The sequence below is a fragment of the Fukomys damarensis genome, unplaced genomic scaffold, assembly GCF_012274545.1.
Source record: "Fukomys damarensis isolate Sample0158 unplaced genomic scaffold, DMR_v1.0_HiC HiC_scaffold_34, whole genome shotgun sequence".
Lineage (NCBI taxonomy): Eukaryota > Metazoa > Chordata > Mammalia > Rodentia > Bathyergidae > Fukomys > Fukomys damarensis.
Genome location: NW_022900946.1, coordinates 4,817,583 through 4,841,719, shown reverse-complemented (window position 1 = coordinate 4,841,719; position 24,137 = coordinate 4,817,583). Strand labels below are relative to the sequence as shown.

Sequence of the window (24,137 nt, the reverse complement as noted above, 5' to 3'; positions counted from 1 at the left end):
TTTGGGCAGCAGCTCAGCAGTAGGGATTCCTGCCTAGTGTGTGTGAGGCCCTGGGTTCATTCCCCAGTACTACACAAAAATACCCCAAATAAATCTAGGCATCAGTTCAAAAGAGTGAGCTAGAAATCTACGTGCATAACAAATACCTCCAGAACGTACTGTAAAGAGAAACAAATCTGGGTAGAGAATGATAAATAGGACACGAATACCATTTGTGGGCAGTAACAGTAAGAGGCAGCCACAGCCGTGTCTCTGATGTGTATCATTAGTGCATGCAGAGGCGCAGGACCTCTAGACAGCTGCAGAAAGATCATACAACATTGGTGACCTCCCAGGATAAGTGCAGGTAAAGGGAAATCTCACCCCACCTGTATACCATATATATTTCCCACAAGGTAAATTTATGTATTTCTTGAATGACAACAAGGTAATCTATTTTTTTACAAATCGATTATTTTTTAGGACCCAGCAGAATTTCCCTTATGTAGCAGCCTTATTTGGTACACAGTTCCCGGATGTGTCATGAGTCTGCTCGTCTCTGGGGCCTGACTCTGGCTGCACAATATAAAGTCACGGGGAAAGCTTTGCAAATGCAGCCCAGCCGGGTATCACTGAGAGCTGGTGCCAGATCTGTGGGGTTCCGTCATCCCCAGGGAGTGCTGCCTGGTGCCCAAGCTGCCTCCTCCTCCTGCCCAAGAACAGGAAGAGCATTTGCAGGGCAGGGCGGGCTTTGCTATTAACTGATCACCTCCAGCAACTTCTTTCTCCTCCCAGCCGCAATTCTCCTCTGTGAGAGGATTAACTTGTTGGAATGTCATGAGGCGCGAAGTACCTTAAAAGTGTGAAAACACTTTCAATGGGAAGTGTTCTCACAGAAGGCTTTCGAGTCTTGCACTTACTTCTCCACTTTTTATTTGTTTATTTACTTGTTTACTTTTATTTGGCAAAGAAAAATTATATAAATACTTGTCATATACAAAAGATTTTGAAAGAGATACATTTGTGGTGAAGATGACTAAAACTTACACCCAGCAATTTCAAGAAAACAGTTCCTAGCTGGGCACGGCGGTGCACACCTATGATCCCAGCAGCACCCAGGGAGGCTGAGGCAGGAGGATCACAAGTTCAAGTCTTATATGAACAACTTAGCAAGACCCTGTCTCAAAATAAAAACTAAAAAGGGCTGCAGATGTAGCTCAGTGTAGAAGCCCTGGGTTTCTATCCTCAGTGTTGCAAAATTTTTAAAAAGAAAAGAGAAAAAGAATACCATTCATTGTTATAAACTATAGTCACCGTATTGTTCTTTAGACTTTTTTGGATTTATTCTTTTTATCTAACTGAAATTTTGTATCCTTCCAACAGCATCTGTGGATTTCTTATTTTAGTGTAGAGGCAGGGGTGGGAGATGGAGTCTGAGAAATAGTCATTCACTTTATAGCCAGGTTATCTCCAGCACCTTTATTGAGAAAAACAAGCAATCACGGAGGTAGAGAACATTCTAGCAAATGCGAACATTGCGGGGCATAACATGAGAGTGGTCCCTGGTCTATCATTCATCTTGCACAAAGCCCCACGACACAGATATTGTGGTAAATTTCATTTTGTAGAAGAGGAAGCCAAGGCTAGAAGTAGTTACATAGCTTCCCTCAGGATCATGCACTTGGTAAATAAAAATCAGGTGTCAGAGTTAGACTGTTTGACCCACAACCTCAGCCCTGGACCTTTGCTGTATCATCTCTGCACCCTTTGGGCACAGATGTTTCAACACAGACATACTGAAAGGTGGACAGCCATGTACCCACTAGACTTCTCCAACAAATCCCTCTCTGTGTTCTATTTAGTCTGCTAATCCTCCTCCCAGGAATTTATCTTATGGAAATAATTGGACAGAGGTTCATATATAATTACAAGAATATGAATGTAGCATCAGAACAAACTAATGAAGTGGAAATTGAGAAGATAGATTTTGATACATCCTTCCAGTGGAATGCTGTGCGGAGGTAAAAACCAATTTTGTCAGTGTACAAACGTTAGCAAGGGAAACTTAAGTGAATCACACACTTTATTAAAGTCCACTTACTAGAGTGTTTATGCTTATGTAAATCACATGTTTGTGCAGTTTAATATATATTCATAGAAAAGAGTCTAGAAGGAGGTAAATCAAATATTAGCCATGATTTTTCTTGATGAAGAATTATGGGTGATTTTCATTTTATTCTCTTAGCTTACCTGTATTTTCTAAATAAATAGTAAAATAATAACATGTTATTACTCTTTAAATGTTTTTATTTTTAATTGTGGTTTTAAAAAAACCACATGGCCTGAAATTTACCATCTTAATCATTTCTCAATATGCAGCTTATTAGTGTTCAGCAGAGTGTTTTGTATAGTGAGTGACTAATGTTTGGGTTGAAATAAATAATATTTCAATAAATCCTGTTGTTCTTATGTCTGCTGCCGCAGGGACCTGAAACTTGACAACGTGATGCTGGACTCTGAGGGCCACATCAAGATTGCTGACTTTGGCATGTGTAAGGAGAGCATCTGGGATGGGGTGACAACCAAGACGTTCTGTGGCACTCCAGACTACATTGCCCCTGAGGTGAGAGCCGCTGGATGCCTCGCACACAGACGCTGTGACACTGTCTCCACTGCCCCTTGATGGCTGTGTGAGGGCCAGGAGGGGTGAGGACAGTACCTCAGGGTGGTCCTTCTCTTGTACTCTGAATCATTCCCTTGAGAGCACATGTGCAGATTAACTTAGCATACACCTAGTAAGTCAGGTCTAAAATACCTCAAGGTTTGGGAGAAAATTTAAATAAAACTCAAAAGAACCATGCAACACACATCAGTAAAACGCTTCATCAGGCTGCTGTAGCTTGTGGCCATATGAGACCTCCTAATTATGACACAGGAATGTTTGTTGAGAGAAAGAGAGAGAGAAACAGAAAGAACAGATTCTCAGGCTGACATATGACACGGGTCTGTGTACTATGTGTGTGGCCACTGTGATAAACCCTGGGAGACTCCAGATTTTTCTTCCTGTGCTAAAGATACAAATGGAACCCTAAGATATGTTCGTAGTGCCTTCCTACTCTTCCCGGAGGATGCAGTCGATGAACGGATTTTTTTCTCCAATGTGACACAGGACAGTAATTTGTGCCAGGCAATTCTGTTCCTTGTTTATCTGAATTGATGCTTGGAAAACTGGCATAGAACTGAGGACCTGTCACACAATCTTGGAAAAAGACATTTTAAAACTCCTGTCAGTCACTTGATATGTAACAATGGGGATGTGAATCTGCTTAAATAACTTGGCATACAGTTTAAAATCTGTGTGGTCTTCTCCCAAACACTTCCGTTTCTGGGAGCCTAGCTAGTTCACAGAAACATACTCATACACTTGTAAGCACACAGACACACATATACACGAGTGGAAGGGTATGTGTTCAAAGCCCTTCCTTCATCCCAGCATTATTTTTAATAATGAAAAATGGGAGTCAATCTCAAAGACTATCAATAAAGGAAAAATTGGCTAAAATATGCTGCATTCACATTAGAAAAATCCCATCCAGACTTTAGAATGAACCTGTGTATATTAATGTAAAATAGCACCCCTCAGTAGGGTGAGGTCAGTTGACTATGACTGATTTATAGTACAAAATCTACTCTGGTGAGGGTGGTCACTCACACCTGTAATCCCCAGTTACTCAGGAGGCTGAGGGAGTAAGATTTTGAGCCTGGGCAACTTAGCAAGCCCTGGTCTCAAAATTTTATTTTGGGCAGCAGCTCAGCAGTAGGGATTCCTGCCTAGTGTGTGTGAGGCCCTGGGTTCATTCCCCAGTACTACACAAAAATACCCCAAATAAATCTAGGCATCAGTTCAAAAGAGTGAGCTAGAAATCTACGTGCATAACAAATACCTCCAGAACGTACTGTAAAGAGAAACAAATCTGGGTAGAGAATGATAAATAGGACACGAATACCATTTGTGGGCAGTAACAGTAAGAGGCAGCCACAGCCGTGTCTCTGATGTGTATCATTAGTGCATGCAGAGGCGCAGGACCTCTAGACAGCTGCAGAAAGATCATACAACATTGGTGACCTCCCAGGATAAGTGCAGGTAAAGGGAAATCTCACCCCACCTGTATACCATATATATTTCCCACAAGGTAAATTTATGTATTTCTTGAATGACAACAAGGTAATCTATTTTTTTACAAATCGATTATTTTTTAGGACCCAGCAGAATTTCCCTTATGTAGCAGCCTTATTTGGTACACAGTTCCCGGATGTGTCATGAGTCTGCTCGTCTCTGGGGCCTGACTCTGGCTGCACAATATAAAGTCACGGGGAAAGCTTTGCAAATGCAGCCCAGCCGGGTATCACTGAGAGCTGGTGCCAGATCTGTGGGGTTCCGTCATCCCCAGGGAGTGCTGCCTGGTGCCCAAGCTGCCTCCTCCTCCTGCCCAAGAACAGGAAGAGCATTTGCAGGGCAGGGCGGGCTTTGCTATTAACTGATCACCTCCAGCAACTTCTTTCTCCTCCCAGCCGCAATTCTCCTCTGTGAGAGGATTAACTTGTTGGAATGTCATGAGGCGCGAAGTACCTTAAAAGTGTGAAAACACTTTCAATGGGAAGTGTTCTCACAGAAGGCTTTCGAGTCTTGCACTTACTTCTCCACTTTTTATTTGTTTATTTACTTGTTTACTTTTATTTGGCAAAGAAAAATTATATAAATACTTGTCATATACAAAAGATTTTGAAAGAGATACATTTGTGGTGAAGATGACTAAAACTTACACCCAGCAATTTCAAGAAAACAGTTCCTAGCTGGGCACGGCGGTGCACACCTATGATCCCAGCAGCACCCAGGGAGGCTGAGGCAGGAGGATCACAAGTTCAAGTCTTATATGAACAACTTAGCAAGACCCTGTCTCAAAATAAAAACTAAAAAGGGCTGCAGATGTAGCTCAGTGTAGAAGCCCTGGGTTTCTATCCTCAGTGTTGCAAAATTTTTAAAAAGAAAAGAGAAAAAGAATACCATTCATTGTTATAAACTATAGTCACCGTATTGTTCTTTAGACTTTTTTGGATTTATTCTTTTTATCTAACTGAAATTTTGTATCCTTCCAACAGCATCTGTGGATTTCTTATTTTAGTGTAGAGGCAGGGGTGGGAGATGGAGTCTGAGAAATAGTCATTCACTTTATAGCCAGGTTATCTCCAGCACCTTTATTGAGAAAAACAAGCAATCACGGAGGTAGAGAACATTCTAGCAAATGCGAACATTGCGGGGCATAACATGAGAGTGGTCCCTGGTCTATCATTCATCTTGCACAAAGCCCCACGACACAGATATTGTGGTAAACTTCATTTTGTAGAAGAGGAAGCCAAGGCTAGAAGTAGTTACATAGCTTCCCTCAGGATCATGCACTTGGTAAATAAAAATCAGGTGTCAGAGTTAGACTGTTTGACCCACAACCTCAGCCCTGGACCTTTGCTGTATCATCTCTGCACCCTTTGGGCACAGATGTTTCAACACAGACATACTGAAAGGTGGACAGCCATGTACCCACTAGACTTCTCCAACAAATCCCTCTCTGTGTTCTATTTAGTCTGCTAATCCTCCTCCCAGGAATTTATCTTATGGAAATAATTGGACAGAGGTTCATATATAATTACAAGAATATGAATGTAGCATCAGAACAAACTAATGAAGTGGAAATTGAGAAGATAGATTTTGATACATCCTTCCAGTGGAATGCTGTGCGGAGGTAAAAACCAATTTTGTCAGTGTACAAACGTTAGCAAGGAAAACTTAAGTGAATCACACACTTTATTAAAGTCCACTTACTAGAGTGTTTATGCTTATGTAAATCACATGTTTGTGCAGTTTAATATATATTCATAGAAAAGAGTCTAGAAGGAGGTAAATCAAATATTAGCCATGATTTTTTCTTGATGAAGAATTATGGGTGATTTTCATTTTATTCTCTTAGCTTACCTGTATTTTCTAAATAAATAGTAAAATAATAACATGTTATTACTCTTTAAATGTTTTTATTTTTAATTGTGGTTTTAAAGAAACCACATGGCCTGAAATTTACCATCTTAATCATTTCTCAATATGCAGCTTATTAGTGTTCGTAGATTCACAATATTGTATAAATGTACAATGAAACAGAAATAGCTTTTCTGCTTTAAATACCACACATAGGTTTTGAAACAACACACACACACACACACACACACACACACACACGCACACACGCAGCATACCATACCATACTCAGTGCAAAGGCAACATGACACACAGATGTTGCCCAGTGAAGGTTTTTCTGTAGAGCCTGCCCATCATTGCCTAAGTAGCTAAAGCAAAGAGATAATTCTGTGGGCCATGGCCTTCCTGTCCCTTCCTTGAGATCCTGGCCTGCTCTGGGCTGTGACATACACTGTGTTTCACAGTAATAGGTGACATGCCGAGGAAGAGCTCTCCCGCCCCACCTGCTGCAGTGAAGGTCCACTCTTCTGGTAAGAGAAATGGGAATTCAGTCTCCAACTGCACGAGCTCAGCCTTCCTGAAAGATGCCTTCTGTTTTCCAGATAATTGCGTACCAGCCCTATGGGAAGTCTGTAGACTGGTGGGCATTCGGAGTCCTGCTGTATGAAATGCTGGCTGGGCAGGTAATTCAGTCTGAAGTGATCTGTATGAGAAGTCCTCCTGCACTCCAGTCCACGTGGCTTCTTTAGAAGAATCTGATAACTTGGTGGCAGGTCATAAATTTGAACTTCTAAGACTTTCCTGGACTTGAGGTTATCCAAGTTTGTTGGAAAAATTTTTTCTATTCTTGAAAATACTGGTGTGTGGCCTTACTTTGAGCCAGGGAGGAAGGCCTGTAGGCTAGAGGAAGCTTGGGGGAGGGCAAAGGCAAGAATCCTCCTCCCACCCTGCCCTCTGTCCCACAGGCCCCATTCGAGGGAGAAGATGAAGATGAACTTTTCCAGTCCATCATGGAGCACAACGTGGCTTATCCAAAGTCTATGTCCAAGGAAGCTGTGGCCATCTGCAAAGGGGTGAGTGACCCCTTCAAGCTTGTGGCCAGGACTGCCACATCCAGAGTGTAGGCTATGCCCTGCTGAGGAGAACAGTGACAGAACTCCACCTTTCACTCCACTTGTCAACACCAGAGCCCTGACAGGGAGCTGCCGCTTCCCACAGGAAAGGGAGCTGTTTTCTACTCTGCACAAAAACACTGTAGAGGTTCACCTGCGGCTGCATCTTGCTGCTGGCTGGGCTCCAGTACAAGGGAATGCTTAATGAATGAAAGAGGTAGGAAGCACAGACTTCGTGTGAGAGCTGGAGCTGGTAGGAGGGGGCAGGACTCTGTCTACCTTGCTCTGCACCATATGTGTTTTGTTAATACTAAGCATGTGTAATTTCTGTTCTAAGAAAATATCAGGCAGTATTGACTTTAAGATACTCTCTCATAAACTGACCCAAATTCAGTGTCCTCAAACCCCCATTCTCCCACTCCTGCAATCCCAATATGCACAAAAAGCATGGCAGACATACGCCTGTGGCATATGCAAGCTGCATTTGTGAAGGAAGAAGGGCACATTTCCGGGTAAGGATTATTTTTCATGCCTCTCCTGTTGGACTCGGCTATGCTCACATGACCTGTGTGAGACCCTAGAGATCTATGATCCTCACTTTGGAGCCATCAGATGACCTGGAAAGCTTTTTAGAATGTGTAGACCTCAGCCTCACTTCTAGAGGTTAAGTCTGAGCATGGCAGTATTTTGAGAAAGTCCACATGTGGCTTCAAAACCATTTACCTTTAAATAGGTTGTCAAATGAAGCAATCTTTCAACTCTGATGGAAGTGTGAAAGCAACACTGTGAGATTCTCAGAAAATATGGCCCAAGGAAGATGCTTTTCAGAAGGATTTGCTCTGCTGCCAAGCAGCGGTGCCGGCAAGTTCTCATGTTAGCACTGGCTGTTCCTTGACAGGGGCTATCATCTCCATGTTGGAACATTCGCACATTTCTCACACCCTGCACAGCTTGCTCGCTCTCTCACCCCAGTCAAGAGCGATAGGAGCTGGCTTGAGTGAGGGGCAGCTGGAACAATCAGGCAGTCCAGACCAAGGCTTGGCCCCAATTAGAGTAGCTGGGCCAATCTCTCAGCCCAAAAGCCAGCACCTTGTCATGCCACCTAATTCCCACTCTCCACGAATCACACAAGCTTTGTGTTCTGCAATAGAGGTCCAGATGCAAATATCCCTGGGGAAACCACATGAGAATTAGTCTCAGGCTCTAACATCTTACATTGAATTGGTTGAAAATACTCTCTTTGAGGGTGACAGGCAGGGAGAGGAAAATGAGGAACAGAGGAGAGGCCCAGGGGTTCATTAAGAGAATAAACAAAGCCTGTAGATAAAGCAGGGCACGTCCTTATAGATGTTTTTTTGGCAGAGTGGTAGAGAGAGGTCAGACACTGAGTTTTGGATTGCTGAAGAGTCCCAACATTTAAAGATCGGGAGGTTTCCCATAAACATTCAGCTTTCCAGCTTCTCTTGAAAAATAAGATCTTGACACATCGGCCTGTTGTTTCTGCAAAGCATCAATCAGCTGAATTGGAAATCCCTGCCTCCTTTGTATGGGACATGCCCTCTCCAATTTGCAAAAAGCCCATCTGGCCCAGTGTCATCTGGGTTCAAATCCAGGTCCAGGCATTATTAGCCATGTGATCATAGGGAGGTTGTTTGACCTGATTTGCAGATTGAGAACAATAATAGCATCACACATAAGGTTCTGTGATGAGTTAATACCTATAAATCACTTAGACCAGAGCCTGGCCTTGTGCTCTGGAACTCTTGGGCCTTATTGCTATTCCAAATGCTGTCACTTTTGTGTTACATGCCAGGCTCCTCTTGGCATTTGAGTTTGCATCCTCTGCAATGGGAATTTTTAAAGAGGGGGGACTTTGAAGATCAAGAGACCCTTTTCAAATCTCAGCCATTCCACTTCTCAGTTGCGTGGTCTTGGGAAAATTCGTTTGCATCTCTGGCTTCTCTTTCATTATCTCTTAGAAAACGAAGGGAGTAAAACTACTTATTAAACAGAGTGCCAAAGACCATTCAATGAGGTAACATAAAAGGAGCTTCTTGCATGGTGTTGGCACATGGTAGGTGCTCAGTTCATGGTCAGGGTCTTCCCTTACAAGCCTGCCCTATTGGGACAGCTGGGGTTCTGAGTGGGTCATGAGGAGAGAGAATTTTCCAGATCAGCTGCATTCAGCTTCAGCTCCAATTAGCAGTTTCCCTGGTAGAACAGTTTTCTATTAATTCAGGACCCATAACCTTCAGGATGAACTGGGGTGACTTTCTTGCTGTTGGGTTTGGGGACCTTTCTAAATTGAGTGGGTTAAGTCCAGTGTGGGCTTTTTCTTTGAGGCTGATGTTCTAAAGAAGATGAGATGCCTAAGCAAACAGATAACCACTTTCTGCTAAACAGCAGCCCCAGGGAATACATCTGGGAGGTGATCAGAGATGGGAGCAGTGATTAAATCTAGCTGTTTGCCTGGCTTCAGACACAGCAGAGCAGAGGGCGGGAACTGGGCAGAGACTCAAAATGTGTGCTGGGTGTTTCTCCGGTGGCATTTCTTATCTTGGCATCCTCCCGCTTGCATGGAAATTGAGCTAGGCTTTTGAAAATAATCACCTTCCCAATGGAAGCAGGTCCTTTATATGTCCATCTCATTAAAGGCCCTGTTTCCTACCATAAAAATGGCAAAACTCTGTTCCGGTTGCCATGTCCGCTTGGAACAAGCTTAAAGTGGACAAAAGCCCATGTTGTCTATAGGTTAGAATGAGAACGAGTGGAGATTGGTCTGCAGGGAGCTGCTGGAATTCTAGTGAGGCAGATCTGTTCAAAACCCAGCGTTAATGCCAGGCATGGTGGCGCATGCCTGTAATCCCAGCATTCAGGAGGCTGAGGCAGGAGGATCGCTGTGAGTTCGAGACTAGCCTGGGCTACATAGTGAGTTCCAGGTCAGTCTCAACTACATAGTGAGACCCTGTCTCAAACAAAACAAAACAAAACCCAGCGTTAGTTCCTGACTGTGGGACCTTAGGCAAATACCATTTCTTCTCTGGACCCAGTTTCTATAGTATTGGGAACATAATTGCTGAAGTCTTACTGTGTTGTTATAAAGACAAATAAATAAATAATGGACTAGTGAATAAATAATAATAAATAAATAATGGCTGGCAAGACTTCTGCATAGAAGTTGGGCAAACATAGTGTACTCAATACCTTGAAACCATTATTTATATTATTATTATTATCAGTCCTGCCTTCCATCAACCTTTTCTGACCAAGCCAGACCATAAATATCTCTGGGGAACCACAAGAAATAGAAGCACTCTTCTATTTCTCTTAAAAGCCTATGTTTTAGAGCTAGGCACAGGGGGATCCAACCCTGTAGGAGCTCTGTGAGTCCTTGAAGTTGCTTAACCTCTCTGGTGTCAATTGCCTTGTCATTTCACAGGGGAAAAATAACAGACCCATTACCCGGGGTTATCATAACAATCAAGCAAGATCAGGCTTGTAATAGAGAAGTAGTTTAGAACATGAAGAGCCTAAATATTTTTCCCTGTGGAAGATAAAATGTATTTGTAATTTATATGTGTACTCAAATGAACATAAATTATGTGGGAAGTAGGAAACAGCCAAAGCTGAGTGTCCCACTGTCTAGGTGTCCACTTCTAAGATCTTTTCTGTCCTGTAATCTGATAGTCCTGGGAAAAATCCTAGCTATTCCAGGGAGCCTCTTGGGCCTATTGTGGTTCGATCACTTTTGTTTTCTCTTTTGATGCTTTCTTGTTAGTCTTTTTTTAAACCACCAACTCCTCTGTCTTTTTTTTTTTTTTTTTCCTCAACTCCTCTGTCTTGACTCTGCACTTGCTGAAGTCTTGAGATCAGAGATATTTTCCTGCTGCTTTGGATTCATTTATAAGAGGAAGCCTGTCTGGTTTCATCTCAGAGCCTCTATTCATCTTGTTATTTAGCACTGGCTCAGAGACCCAAAGATAGAGAGTTTTGATAATTAAGTAATTTAAACAGAACACCAAAGAAACCTCAACGGAGTTTAGTGTAATGTGTGATACAGGGAAATGAGCTAGGCTAGGTTTTGACTGTTTAATGAGCTTTCTGAAAGTAATTACTTGAAACGGGTCCATTTGATTAATATTTTTTCTTCTGTTTTGCCATTTCACAAGTGCTTTACTAGAAATGCAAACAATAACTGAATGAATGCATCCTTTCCTTTGGTCAAATGTCACTTTTCTTGTGGCGAATTTAAAGATGTTGAAACTGTTCTCATAAGGTACGCCAATAAATGCACAAAACTCCTTTTTGTACCACAATGGATTTTGTGACATTTCTAGCTTGAAGTTCAGAGCCACATTTAGGCTTTGATTTGATTACCGTAAGATATCACACTGTCATGTTAGTAGCAATAGGCACAGTGTAGGATCCCCTCCAACAAAGACCTGGCTAGGGAGAGTATTCCTGAAATGAAAAGCAAAAAAGTAGAATTAGTTGCAATTCTTCGATGCTCTTTCTTTCCTAAAGTCACAGGAATAATAATTTCTGAGTGTCTCACATGTCTGCCTCTGAAATTTACAAAACTTAATGTCTTTCTTTCTCCTAAAGCTGATGACCAAACACCCAGGAAAACGTCTGGGCTGTGGACCCGAAGGCGAACGTGACATCAAGGAGCATGCATTTTTCCGGTATATTGATTGGGAAAAACTTGAACGCAAAGAGATCCAGCCTCCATATAAACCAAAAGCTGTAAGTAAATGGCTCTCTCTGGATGCCAGGCCTCACACACAACACACTTTCTCCAGCCCACTGTGGGCTTAGAATGCTCTCTGGGGAGTAGATACCAATGTATCTACTTGGATATATGTAGCCATTCACATTTATACTAGAAGTTACTGGGCACAGACATGAAGATTTCCATTCATACAGCCTGGCCTCTGTAATAAGGGGAAAGAAAATCACTATTGAGTTTTTGGTGTATCAATTCAATTATTGTTAACTGTCTCAGCAGACAACTTTTATAGAAGGTTTCTTTAGTGAGCAGAGTTCAGATTCATTTGGGGGCTGTGATAAAGAATCTAATTCTGCCTTCCTTTCCTTGGTTCAACTGTGTCATTTTCTCTTCATACTGACGTTGAAAAGGTCATGTTGTTTATCTCAACAGTATTTAAATTTAATTCTGAAACATAACACTACTATGTCTGAGTCAGTAAATAAGAGCAATTCACCCGGCAGCTTCTACCCATGGGGAAAGAGAATAAAACAGAAGCTGGCATGGTCCTGAACTACAGCCCTACTGGAAGCTTGGGGTGTAGACGTGGCTTTGTGATAATTTGTATAATTCAAGAATAAAAGCTTCCCTTTCCCTCATAGTCCTGCACCCACGGAAGGGTTTTCCATCTCCAAAGACCCAGCAGGGAGGACTTGTCAGTGTCAGGGAGGAGGAGTTTGCACCTGAATTAATCAGAGCTGTGATTCTGGCCGGGAGGATATTTCCTTGTTAAATTAAGTAGAGCACAGACTGGTGACTTTATTATGGGTTGTACAACCACCTACTGAGGCTGAAAAGTGAACATAAACATCGTCACTGAAACCTGAAGCTGTAAGGTCTTGGTGTTGAGCTGAGGAAGCCGATAATGCTAGTTACTTTGATGCTGTAATTGCTAATTTCATGAGCACTTATTATGTGCTAGGTCCCGTGATTAGCACTTCACATGCACCGTCTAATTAAATCCTCACATGAGTCTAACAAGGCAGGTGCCGCTACCCTATGTAATGGAACAGGAGATAGAGGCTAGAAGGGTTAGGTGCTGGGTCCTGGGTCAGTCAGCCAGGGCGTACTGAAGGGGGACTCTAGACAGTCTGCCCCACTCCTCTGGGGGCTCACCACAGGCTCAGGGCCCAAGGGCACATAGTTGAAGAAAGTCTCACGGTGTGGGGGGGTCTCACATCACCCCAGTGCTTCCCTTTCCCTCATTTCTGATGGCTAAATCACAGCTCTGCAGCACCCTGCCTGCATCTTGGACCTTCTGGGTGTTGGGAAGCCAGGTCTGTTAGAGCAGCCAGTCCCATTGTGTGGCCTTGCTGCTTGTCGCAAATGCATCCGGTAATACCTAGCAGCCTTCCGGAAGTGCCCCCGGCCCCATGCGTTAGATTTGTGCCCATGCTGGCTCGCCCTCTCTCATCCTGTGCTGCTCAAGCTGGGCTCTGCCCCCACCCCCAATAAGCACGTCCCTTCTGATATCATTTCCAGGGGCCTGCGGCTCTGCAGGTCTCCAACATTGATCTTCAAATGTAGACACGGGGATGAGCACTACATTCCTCACTTTATTTATTTCAGTAAAGTGAGTCCATCTGCCTGTTTTGCCAGAGCTGGTGAATTGGACCAATTGGTTCTCCCCTCTGAGCCATTGCTTCATCATTTTATGCTACAGCAATGATAATAGTTCCCACGTCAAAGGCTCCTTGTGATGCTCAAAGTCTTCGGGACGTGCCTGGGATGGTGGTGGTTTTTGGTGGTGCCTTGCAATAGTGAATGTCTCGGGTGCAGGGTCTTTCCAGGGTGGATCTGTGTGGCACGCTGGCCATGCTGGTTTATGATAATGACTGTGTGTGTATTTGAAGTTGGGGAGGACCCTACATATCCTGGGCGATATCATTACTTTTACTGAACCATTTTGAAAAAAAGATAAAAAATAACCTGGAAGAGAAGGTGAGTTTTTGTTCAGGACATGCACTAGCAACTCGGAGGTGGAACTCATTTGGTTTTTGCGTGGGTATTCATGAGTTGTCAAAACTTGGATCTTCTCCTTTCCTTACTTGGCCAGTGAAAAGATGCAAATGCTCCAATCCTACCAGCCCTGAACCTCTGGGGCTTATTCTGGAGCTGTAGGTCAGTGGTTTTCAATGTGTGTTCCCTGGGCCAGCAGCATTAACTTGATGTTGGATGTCACAGTGGGAATGCAAGTCTAGGACCCCATTGTAGACCTCCTGGGCCGGAAATTCTGGGATGGAGCCTAATGTTCTCTGTTGAGCTAGGCCTCCTTCCAGTCTGGGAATAGATGCCTGGAGGGCCAGGAGGGTGTTGGGAAGGAAGGACAAGAGCCTGTAAGTTAGAAGAGCGGGTGGGAAGCTGGGCGACAGGTAAGCTAGCTAAAGGCTCTGCTGCTGTTCAGTGCTAGCTGAGCCCGACTGCATTTCATAGCTTCATGAGAAAGTGGAAATCAGGTTCTTAGATAAATTCTCCCTATTTCTTACTGTGTCAAAACGAAATGTTTAAAAATTAAACTTAGTTGAGGGCCAATAAAATACATCCATGACCTACATGTGGCCGGTGGACTGTTTGTCATCTCTGGATCGCTGATGATTCCAGCCAGGATGGCATTTAGCCAGTTCCCGTTGGTGCTGGTAACTGACAGCCACAGTCCATTCTGACTGGGCAACTATGGCGAATGTGCCTGCCACGGATAATGACTCTAAAAGGTCTGGGTCCTGGAAGGTGCCCAGGAAAAGATAGTTCTAGTTATTGTTGGTAAAATAAAACTGGTTTCAGTAAGTATCGACGGTTTGATATTACTTCCAAATGACCCGTGTCCTCACTTCCCTTTTGTGGGTTTCACGGTGACTTTCCAAATCCTGCATCTGGACTGGGCTATGTACTGAAAGATGTCCTGCCACCATGTGTAGGAGGAAGCAGGCCCTGCCCTTGGTGTCCTCTGACTGAATTAGAAATATAGTTCTTCCTGGGCATCTGTGAGGCTTGGTCTCTTGCAGGTCCTGAAATCCACAGATGCTCAAGTCCCTTGACTGAAACACAGAGTATCTGCATATAACCTACACACAGCCTCCTAAGTACTCAAAACTGTCTCTCGAGCACTTATAATGCCTGATAAATGTAAATGCCATGTAAATAGTTGTTATACTATATGGCTTAGGGAATAGTGACAAGAAAAAATTCTGTACAAGTTCAGGGTAGAACAATTTTTTAAAAAAATCATTCTGATCCACAGCTGGGGAAATCTGGGAATGGGGAATCTGGAGATACAGAGGGATGATTGTGGTGATAAGGAGTCCACCATCCACCCGCCGGATCCAACCTGCTTATGTGTTTTACATTGTCAATCTGGGCCTTAGAGCCCCCACTCCCATCCCAGGGTCTTGTGCTTCCCCTTCTGTACCCCATCTTATCTGTACTTCTGGAAGGCCTGGCGGCGTGAGTGTATGCAGAGTTCTGTGTGCCTTGTGGGGCAGTAAGAGGCACACAGGTACCTGTCAGTGCACCTGATTCATGTGTGCTATTAAGTCAAGAGAAACACGGGGCAATAACAGGATTACATTGCAATCTCAGTGAAGGGTGCTATTATTGGCGGTTAATTAAAATCACTTTAAGTGTGTGTGTTTTTTTTAAGTTGTTCCAGCGCCATCTCTCACTGTGGCAAGGAGCTGTTTGCAGAGCAGTGTTTGCAGCTGTATGAAAGACATTAGTTATGGTGCATTGTTGTCAGGTACAAAGTACTGTTCCTTTCATGCGCAATCTTTTATTAAAAGTCCCCAGATGGCTTTCCACTATCCCAGGATAACATCCATTGCCCCTTAGTGTAAGTGGCTTTTGAATCTCCCCAGGCCAGGCCTCTGTCCTCCTGAGAGCCTACGTTCCTGGGCCTGCGCGGTTGTTTGCACGGCAGCCTGCTGTCCCCGTGGTGGCTCTGCCTGCGTGGAGCCCTTTCACATGGCCCTGTCTCATTCCAGGGCTGTGCTGCTCCCCTCATTAAATAGGTAGACGGTCACCCCTTGGGAGCATCCTCCTGACCCCCCAGCAGCTCACCCCATGCTGTTTCGATTGCCCCTTCCATGGAACTCCTGTCTTGTCGACTAGACTGTAGAGTTGGTGCCTTCTTCAGTGACAAATCTCAGCACTTTGTGTAAGGTGTAGCACATCAGAGGTACTCAGGAATTTTTATCAAATGAATAGCCATAAAGTAGTTGCTGTAATACATGGACATATATCAGTGTGTGGGGCGTTGCCTGTGTACGGCGGGATGTCTAAAACAAATTAGTTGTTGCGTGAGTTACTACCCTGTTTATACAGCGCTATGTAATTTGGTTGCTGACTTTGCAAACTGTCATGGCATCCTGTGCTTTTGCGGTGTGTTCCAGGACGGCACGCGGTGAGGGACTGGAGGAGGCAGTGCGTGGAGCTGCTGGACTCGGGCGGAGAAGGCTGCAGATCCCTGTCATCTCCTTGCGCAGGCCAGTCTGGCACCACAGCTGCCATGATGCAGCCTGGCAGGACTACATTAGGTTACAATGTAGATTTCGATTCATCTGGTCTGGGGTGAGCCTGAGACGTTGCCCTTCTCTCTCGAGCTCTCGCAGTGACAGGAGGCCACTGGAGCACTTGTGTACTTGGTGTGGCAGGGAGCAGGGCAGGCGCTGTGGGGTGCAGCCAGCTCCAAGTTGAACAGCAGACCCTGTTGCTGCAGGTGTTCATGCGCAGCGTGCAGATCTAGTGCAGCACAGGGCCAGCCAGGATGAATGGGAATAAAAAGGAAGGCACAAAGCCAGGCGTGGTGGCGCATGCCTGTAATCCCAGCACTCGGGAGGCTGAGGCAGGAGGATCGCTGTGAGTTCAAGACCAGCCTGGGCTACATAGTGAGTACCAGGTCAGTCTCAACTACATAGTGAGAGCCTGTCTCAAAAAACCAAAAAAGAAAAAAAAAAAGGAAGGCACAGAGTGTGCTGGTGAAGAGGTGCGCAGGGGACACAGCACGCCCGCGGGTTGGTGTGTAGAGGGAGGCGGGTGGGAGCTTGTGTGTTACCACGCTGAGTGCACGGTGTGGCTGAAGGTGGGCAAGAGAGGGGACATGGTCAGGTGCCAAGTCACCCTTGAAGTAGATGATGAGGTTAAAATCACCCTGCCCTCGCAGAGCTTCTCTTCTAGGGTGCATAGGCAAACAGTAAACAGAAGCAAGTTAAATCTGCAACGTGTTAGAAGTCAGAAGAAACAAAAGCAGGGGTAGGGTTTGGGAGAACTAGAATGGGCAAGGACAGTTTTTAAAAAGTGGGCAGAAAGCTTTGCTGCAGAAGTGATGTTTTAGGAAGGACAGGAAGAAGGTGGAGGGAAAGAGCCCGGTGGGAGGGGGTGGACAGGGTGGAGATGGTTCAAGGGGGCAGTGACAGATGCAAAGGCCCTGAGGCAGGAGCTTGCTGGCAGATTCAAGGAAGAGCAAACCCAGGTGTCTGCGCTGAGTGGTTAAGGAGAGGGTTGAAGAGCAGGAGACCAGAGAGGCCCTGGGAAGGACAGATCAATGCAGAGCATTGTAGGATCTTTAGCTTTTACTCCAAATGGGCAAATGGCAGTTTGATCTTTTTAAGATCATCGTCAGTACTGAAGGGATCAGGGCAAAGCCAGGGAGGCCAGGTAGGAGCAACACATACTTCTTGCCACATTATAGGTCCCCGATGAGGGGAACTGAGACAGCTTGGAGCAATTTGAGAGCACCAGGCTGTGCTTGTCTGGCTCTCTCCCAACTCCTCCCAGCTGCTGGCACCACACAGGCCCTTAGTGGTTGTCCCTGGAGACATAGGTGGACCTAATCCCTTTAGACCTCATAATGAGGGCCCAGAGTTTGGTCCTGGCAAGAGGCAGATGAGTGAATAAAATGGGGTGTCGGGAAGCTTCTGAGGTCTGCAGTGCTGGCTGCTGAGCAGACCACGCTTTCTTTTCACTGTGAAGACAATGGCAGTCAGGGAGGCTCCTGGTGCTGAGGGCTGGGACCAGGGAGTTCCCTCAGGGCTGGAAGCTCCAGCTTGGATTCTGTAGTGCTGTAGTGGACAGAGTGTGCATTAAGGCTGCGCCATTATGCACGTTTGCATTTTGCATGTTTTATTGAAAAATGTGTAGTACACGGTGCTGCAGTGTCATAGTACAGGAAGTGCTAGTGTGGTACGTTGGAACTGCAGGCTGATCGAGACTTTGGTGGCATCCATACATTATCATGAAGCACCTTCATGGAATCCTGTCACCCTCCCTCCGAGAGGCTCCCGATAATGTTCTACCTCGCGGTGTCCTAGGGTGGGCTTTTGTGGAAGTGGCTGGGGGCCCTTACCTAGCTTCCCTGACAAGGCAACCCTGGGATCCGCTTACCCAGCTAGCAATGCAGGAGCTGCCGGAAGAGGGAGCAGAAGGTGGGTGGGCTCCAAAGACACCCTGGTGCACTGTGATCCGTGGTGCATGTGTAGTGATGATCTGCCCCTGGTAAACATGGCTCCGCGCTCTCCTGAAATGTGATCACTGTGACCGTCCTCTGATCGATCTGATTGCCACTTCTCTCAAAAACGGAGACACTTGGACAAGCTCCTTTCCTGGCCTCCTCGAGTTGTCTCGCGAGCGGCCACCAGATCCACAGAGACCTGAGCAGCTCACTCCCTCCCTGCCTCCCTGTGTCAGGCCTCACACCTGCATGACGGACCGATTCCAGTGACTTCTGTTCTTGTTGCCTCTTTTTATCTTCACTTTACATAAAACCTCATAATTTTCAGGCGTCTGCATATCGGGAAAGCCTGGAAATCTTGTGTACCAGAAGTATAAGGTCCCTCACCCCGTCCCACTGTAGCACCATTTCCAAAACGTTGCATAGGTTACCTGCTCTCACACCATTGCCCGTATCCTGCGAGAGTGGAAGTGCTCAGCTGCGTCTGAAAGGGCTTACACTCGTGGGCCCTGGTTGCTCGGTAATTCTGTCATCCGAAAGCATTGATTATGTAGCAGAGGTCAGAAGCTTCAAGTGCCGTTTTAATGAGCTCCATTTCTGTTCATGTGACATTCTCTTCCAGACCTATCGCCCTTTCTACAGCTCGACTGAGTGTCTCTGTGCGTGTCTGAAGGTGTGTGTTTGAGGAGCTGACATTTCTGAATTGAAGCCAGAAAGTGTAACCTTTGTATGTTTGCTGTTAAAACTCCACATGCAAGGCTTATGAAAGCAATCTTAAGTTTTACTCAGTATGATTTATTTAGGCATTGAACTTAACTCCCCCACAATACCAAACACTCAAGAGAATAGTACCTGCTTGAGCAGGGTGATTTCAAATAATTCTCCGAAAACTTGTTCTATTCAAACATATTGGAAAAAAATATTGAGCTCTTGTCTGGACCAGACCTTCTTGGAAGTGTCTTCCAAGTGTTACCTCATTTCATTCTCACCACAACTCTGTGCTGCAAGTGTCCCTGTCACTGTCTCACAGATGAGGGAATGGAGCTTGGGAAGGTCTTGACCTTGAGCATTTGCTCAAGATCTAGCAGGTGGCAGAGCCTGGACTTGAATCCTGGACTCAGCAGGGCCTGCTGTCCTTGGGAAGACCAGCAGAAGAGCTCAGTGCCCCCAGAAGTCATGTGGTGGCACTCCCAGGAGAGAGCCGTGGTCACACCACCTAATGGTGTCTATTACATAAGAGAAAAAGACCGAGGATCCTTCCAATTGAGATGACTTAAAATTTATTTTAAAAATGTTGCAACAAACAAGTAGCATATTCACACCTTTTACAGCTCACTGGCGGGATTTGAAAAGATGCAGAGCTCTCTTGCTCTCTAAGGCTTTGATTGGGAGGCTGACAGAGACTGCCAACTTGGACTAAGCGCTGGCGGGGCAGCATCTGAGAGGAGGTGCAGGAGAGGGCTTGGTGAGGAGGATATGGTCCCCCCTCAGTCCTGGGGGCTCTTGGGGGAACCCAAGGTATGGAGTTTGCAGAGATCTTAAGAAAAAATATTACGCTACATTCGTCTACTGGCTTGCAAACACCCTGGAACCATGTAGGCCCTGCAGGCTGGAACTGCCTGTCTGCTCGCGTTTCCCTCTCTCCGCACATCAAACCAGGCTTGCTCTCCCTGGGTGGAATTGGCAGAGGCCCCTGGGCCGAGTGAAATCCCTAAATCATCTGCCAGATGCATGACTTTGAGCTGTGCCCTGGACAGGAAGCCAGCAGTCTGAGCTGCAGTGGGAAGAGAGAAGGTCACCGTGTGGAACTCAGGTTAGGGTATGTCTGCCAGTAAGCACTGGAGTATGAAATACTAGGGATCAAAGATTACCTTAAAAGTGGAATCCAACTTCTTCATCCTATAGATGAGAAAACACAGGGCCCAGAGATTTGCTTAAGTGACCTACACGGAATATAACATAATTAGGGTAAGGAAACCGGCCTTCCATTTAACGAAGACCACTAATATCACCATTTGCAACCATAACATTAAAGCAAGTCATGCATATTCTGTTAAATTATCTACCTCTACTGGAGAGTAGAACTATTTTACTGCTTTCATTTCATCCTCAAAAGAATACCATGAGAGAGGTGCTATTATTACCGCCTGTGACATGTGACGGAACAGGCTCAGAGAGCCCAAGTAACCTGCCCATGGCCGCACAGCCTGTAAGTCCAAGTGCCAGTAGAAAGTCCTTTTTCTTCACCCCAAAGCCCATCCTCTGAACCACTGTAGTGTTTGTTCTCTCCTCTACCGGAAGTACTAACACTCAGCTGTGGAATTTAAATCGCTCTTGCTCCAATCTTGCATTTAAATATTTTCCTGGTGGGCGGACTCTTTTGGGTGGGTAGCCACAAAGTTCAGCGACTCAAATTCTGCTGTCAACCCTGCCAGGCTGTGATTCTCACAGCACTCCCGGAAGCTGCTGACAGAAGGGTTGGGAGAACTTGAGGAGATGAGCAGGTGCATCCCGGGGGACGAGTGTGGACGGAGAGTCAGAGACCCGGGCTCCACACTGCTTAGCACTGGCCGCCACATTAATAGGCTTTCCCGTCTCAGCTGTGCCCCTCGCCTTCCCACTCATTCTGCCCAACATCTGCTACCTGAGTCTAAATATCTCTCCTTGGTGTCTACTCCCTGAAGCTCCTCTGGTCCCCTTGGTCCCAGTTGGCTGGGTCCTTCTATTACTAGGAGAGGAGGGAGTGCCCGCAGCCATTCACTCTTCCCTCAATGTCTCCTTGGCACATAAACACACTACCTCTTCTCCATGTTTTATCTCATTGTTTATTGTTGTTCTGAGACAAGATCTGCTAAGTCTCTAAATTACCCAGGCTGGCTCAAACTTGCAATCTTCCTGCCTCAGCTTCCCACGTACCACAGTTGCCTTTTCCATCTCAAAAATTCAATCCTTCAAGCCTGAGATTCCTTATTCCTACTGCTAAGCCTTCTGCCCTGTTGTACTTTGCATACAAACAAACTTTTGAAAGAGTTGCCAGTTGCTTTTTCTACCTGAGGGCAATTAATTCTTCCCTCAATTCTGGTGCAACCTGGCATCTTCTCCTTCCATTCCATTATCATTTCCTTCTGAGTCATCATCGTCCTGAAAACCACCTCCTCTTCTAGGCTTGTGTTATCTTTTTTGACCTTACCACATTATTTCATACCTTGCTCTTCCCTTCTTTAAAAAAAAAAAAAATCTGAAAAAGAAAATATTCAAGCAGCATCAAGCTGGGCAGTGAAATGAAGTCTTCCTTCTCCCGTGAGCCCCAGCTAGGCTCATTTCTCCTTCCCAGAGTCCTAGGTCTGCCGGGGTCCTGTGTGACCCTGCAGAGAGGATGTGTGTGATCTCAAAAACACGCCACATCGCACACGAAGATATTAGCAGCCCGTGTGCTATTCTGCGCTTTGCTTTACTCCTTCCTGCCTTGGAGAGGACATTAAGCTCACTTCTCACTCTGCTTTTCTCTTTTGATAGCTTCTTATACCTGTGAGTGTGTCAGCCTTGCTGATCCCCAGGTTCCACATCAGTGGATTTGGCCAACCGCAGATCAGAAGTACAAATAAATAGGTCAAAAAACAAAGAGTATAGCCTCTCTATCGAACAGGTAGAGTATTCTTCTTTGCACTGTTTCTCAGATAGTAAATACGGTGTCCCACTAGCCACACCGGTTTTGATAGAATGCATGGTGGGTACGTGTGGGTTCCAAGCACACACTGTGCCGGTCCACATCTCGCACCTGAACAGTCGTAGGTTTTGCTATCTGAGGAACCGAAAGACACTAGGAGCCAGTCCCCCACCCGGCCTGTGTGCCTGGAGGCTGAATTCAGAGTCGGGCCTCCTCCTCCCTCCTTTCTGACCCGGTGCTTGGCTGCCGATTTCCTGCCTGCCTCCCCAGCCACTCCTGGTAGACCTTCTGGCTCCAGCAGCTCCCGGTCAGAGTAGAGTAATATAGAGACTCGAGACCTGCCTATGACCTGGAGGGGAATAAGAAAGCCCATTTCTAGTTTATTTACAAATGCAGTTTCTACAACCCCTCCCATAGACTACGAAAAACATAACTGAGAGGTGGCTTGTGCACTTTTTTAAAAAACTTTATTTTAAAATCTTGATTCATTTGCCTTCTTATTTTCTAACATGTCTGCTATTTCATCTCTCAGGATTGAAAGAAAGCAATTATTACAATTCTAAAGAATTAAACAGCAAAGGCATGTCAAGGGCAGGGCCTACCTGCCCTATTCCCGGGGGTATAATAGCTATTCCAGTTGAATATCTGACTTCAAAGCAAAACGCATTTCATGCTTTTTAAGTATAAGAATATATAAATGCTACCTTCATCTGGTTTTAATTACTTTCAAACACAAAGCTTCCTCAGAAGCTGCTCACAAAGCAGTAATGGGGAGTGGCTTTACTATGCCGGGTGTACCTGAGAGAAAATCTTAACATTTGTAACATTAATAATGCCGCTAACAACAAATGCCTCGACCGAGAATCAGGATCCTTCTCCATCACTGCACTCTGCAAGGTGACTTCCTCCGACAGGAACCGGAAACTGGGGTCTGAGGAACTTGGCTCATCTGGTTAAAGGGCATTTAACCTTTAAGGCTGTTGCTAGGGCCAGGCTTGATACCAAGACCTTCCTCATTTGTAAGTCCCCTGCCACAGGATTTTCTTCTAGGGTGGAGCAGTAAATGTACTGGAAGGGGCTTTAGGCTAGAACCAGCCAACCTCGGGATCTCCACCCTCCCCCTGTGACCTGGGGCAGATTCCCTTTTCAAGGTATCTGTTAAGTGGAGATTATTTTCACCATCTATCTTCTCACAGAATGGTGAGAATCAAATCTTGAAAAACATAGGCAAAAAGGATAATTAGTATTTGAAGGTGAGTTTATTTGACGCCAGCAATATTAGTTTAGGATGCATGTTGAAAATAGATAAGAAAAACGCGGAAACATTGTTGACAGAGAAAATGTTCACAGTGTATTTCATTTAGCTTCTTTTGAAAAGCAGGTTAGAGAATGGAGTAATGATTCCATGCCTGGTTAAAAAGTAGAAACCATCCGTCCAGCTTTCATCCAGCGCCCCAGAACGCAAACCAAAATGCTAACCCAACTGGGCTTGTGGAATTACACAGAGCTCTTCTTGTTGTTGCGTTGTAGCAGCTTGTCTGTGCTGCAGTACATGGAGAAGACCAGCACAAGAAGCTGGGTCACATCCGGGGCCAGACCAGCAGAAGAAGCTGGATCACATCCGGGGCCCGACCATAGTCAGATGCTTAAGCCCTCTAAACCCACTGCCTTGTTGTCCACAAGGTTTTGTAGAGCAGATGAAGGACTCGAGGAGATAACGCTTCCAAAACACCCAGTGCAGTACCTGGCTCCAAATAAGCACTTAAGATATGATTATTTGTCTATTCAGTAACGTGGAGTGCCCGGCCTGGGTCTCGGAAGCACAGGGTGAACAAACCAGAGTTGGTCTCATGGCGTTTACAGTCTAGATGGGAATAGAACCACAAGCAGATTAGCCATGAAAGGCACAAAGATGGCCTTGTGGACAACAAGAGGAAAGGAGAGGGGCAGATCGGCCTTACTTGAAGGTGACCCAGAGCAGCTTCTCCAAGGAGGTGGCATTTAAGCTGAGACTGAAAGAAAAACTGTTGCGTGTTGTTTTTCAGTAGAAATTAAGAAAAAACAAGACCCAGACAAACTTGCAAGCAAACATAAAATAACCCTGCCTGCCAAGTTCCTCCTAAGTAGACAGAAAAGATAAATAT

The 24,137-nt window shown here is 45.3% G+C and overlaps 1 protein-coding gene across 1 annotated transcript in view; it reads left to right on the top strand.

Annotated features, from left to right (window-relative positions):
- The window catches only part of Prkcb (protein kinase C beta), a 302,610-nt gene that overhangs the window by 265,321 nt on the left and 13,152 nt on the right, over positions 1 to 24,137 (top strand). The window contains exons 14-16 of the mRNA XM_010623466.2: positions 6,607 to 6,687; positions 6,970 to 7,077; positions 11,722 to 11,862. Of these exons, the coding sequence (XP_010621768.1) occupies positions 6,607 to 6,687; positions 6,970 to 7,077; positions 11,722 to 11,862 (330 nt within the window). The remainder of the gene's footprint in view (positions 1 to 6,606; positions 6,688 to 6,969; positions 7,078 to 11,721; positions 11,863 to 24,137) is intronic.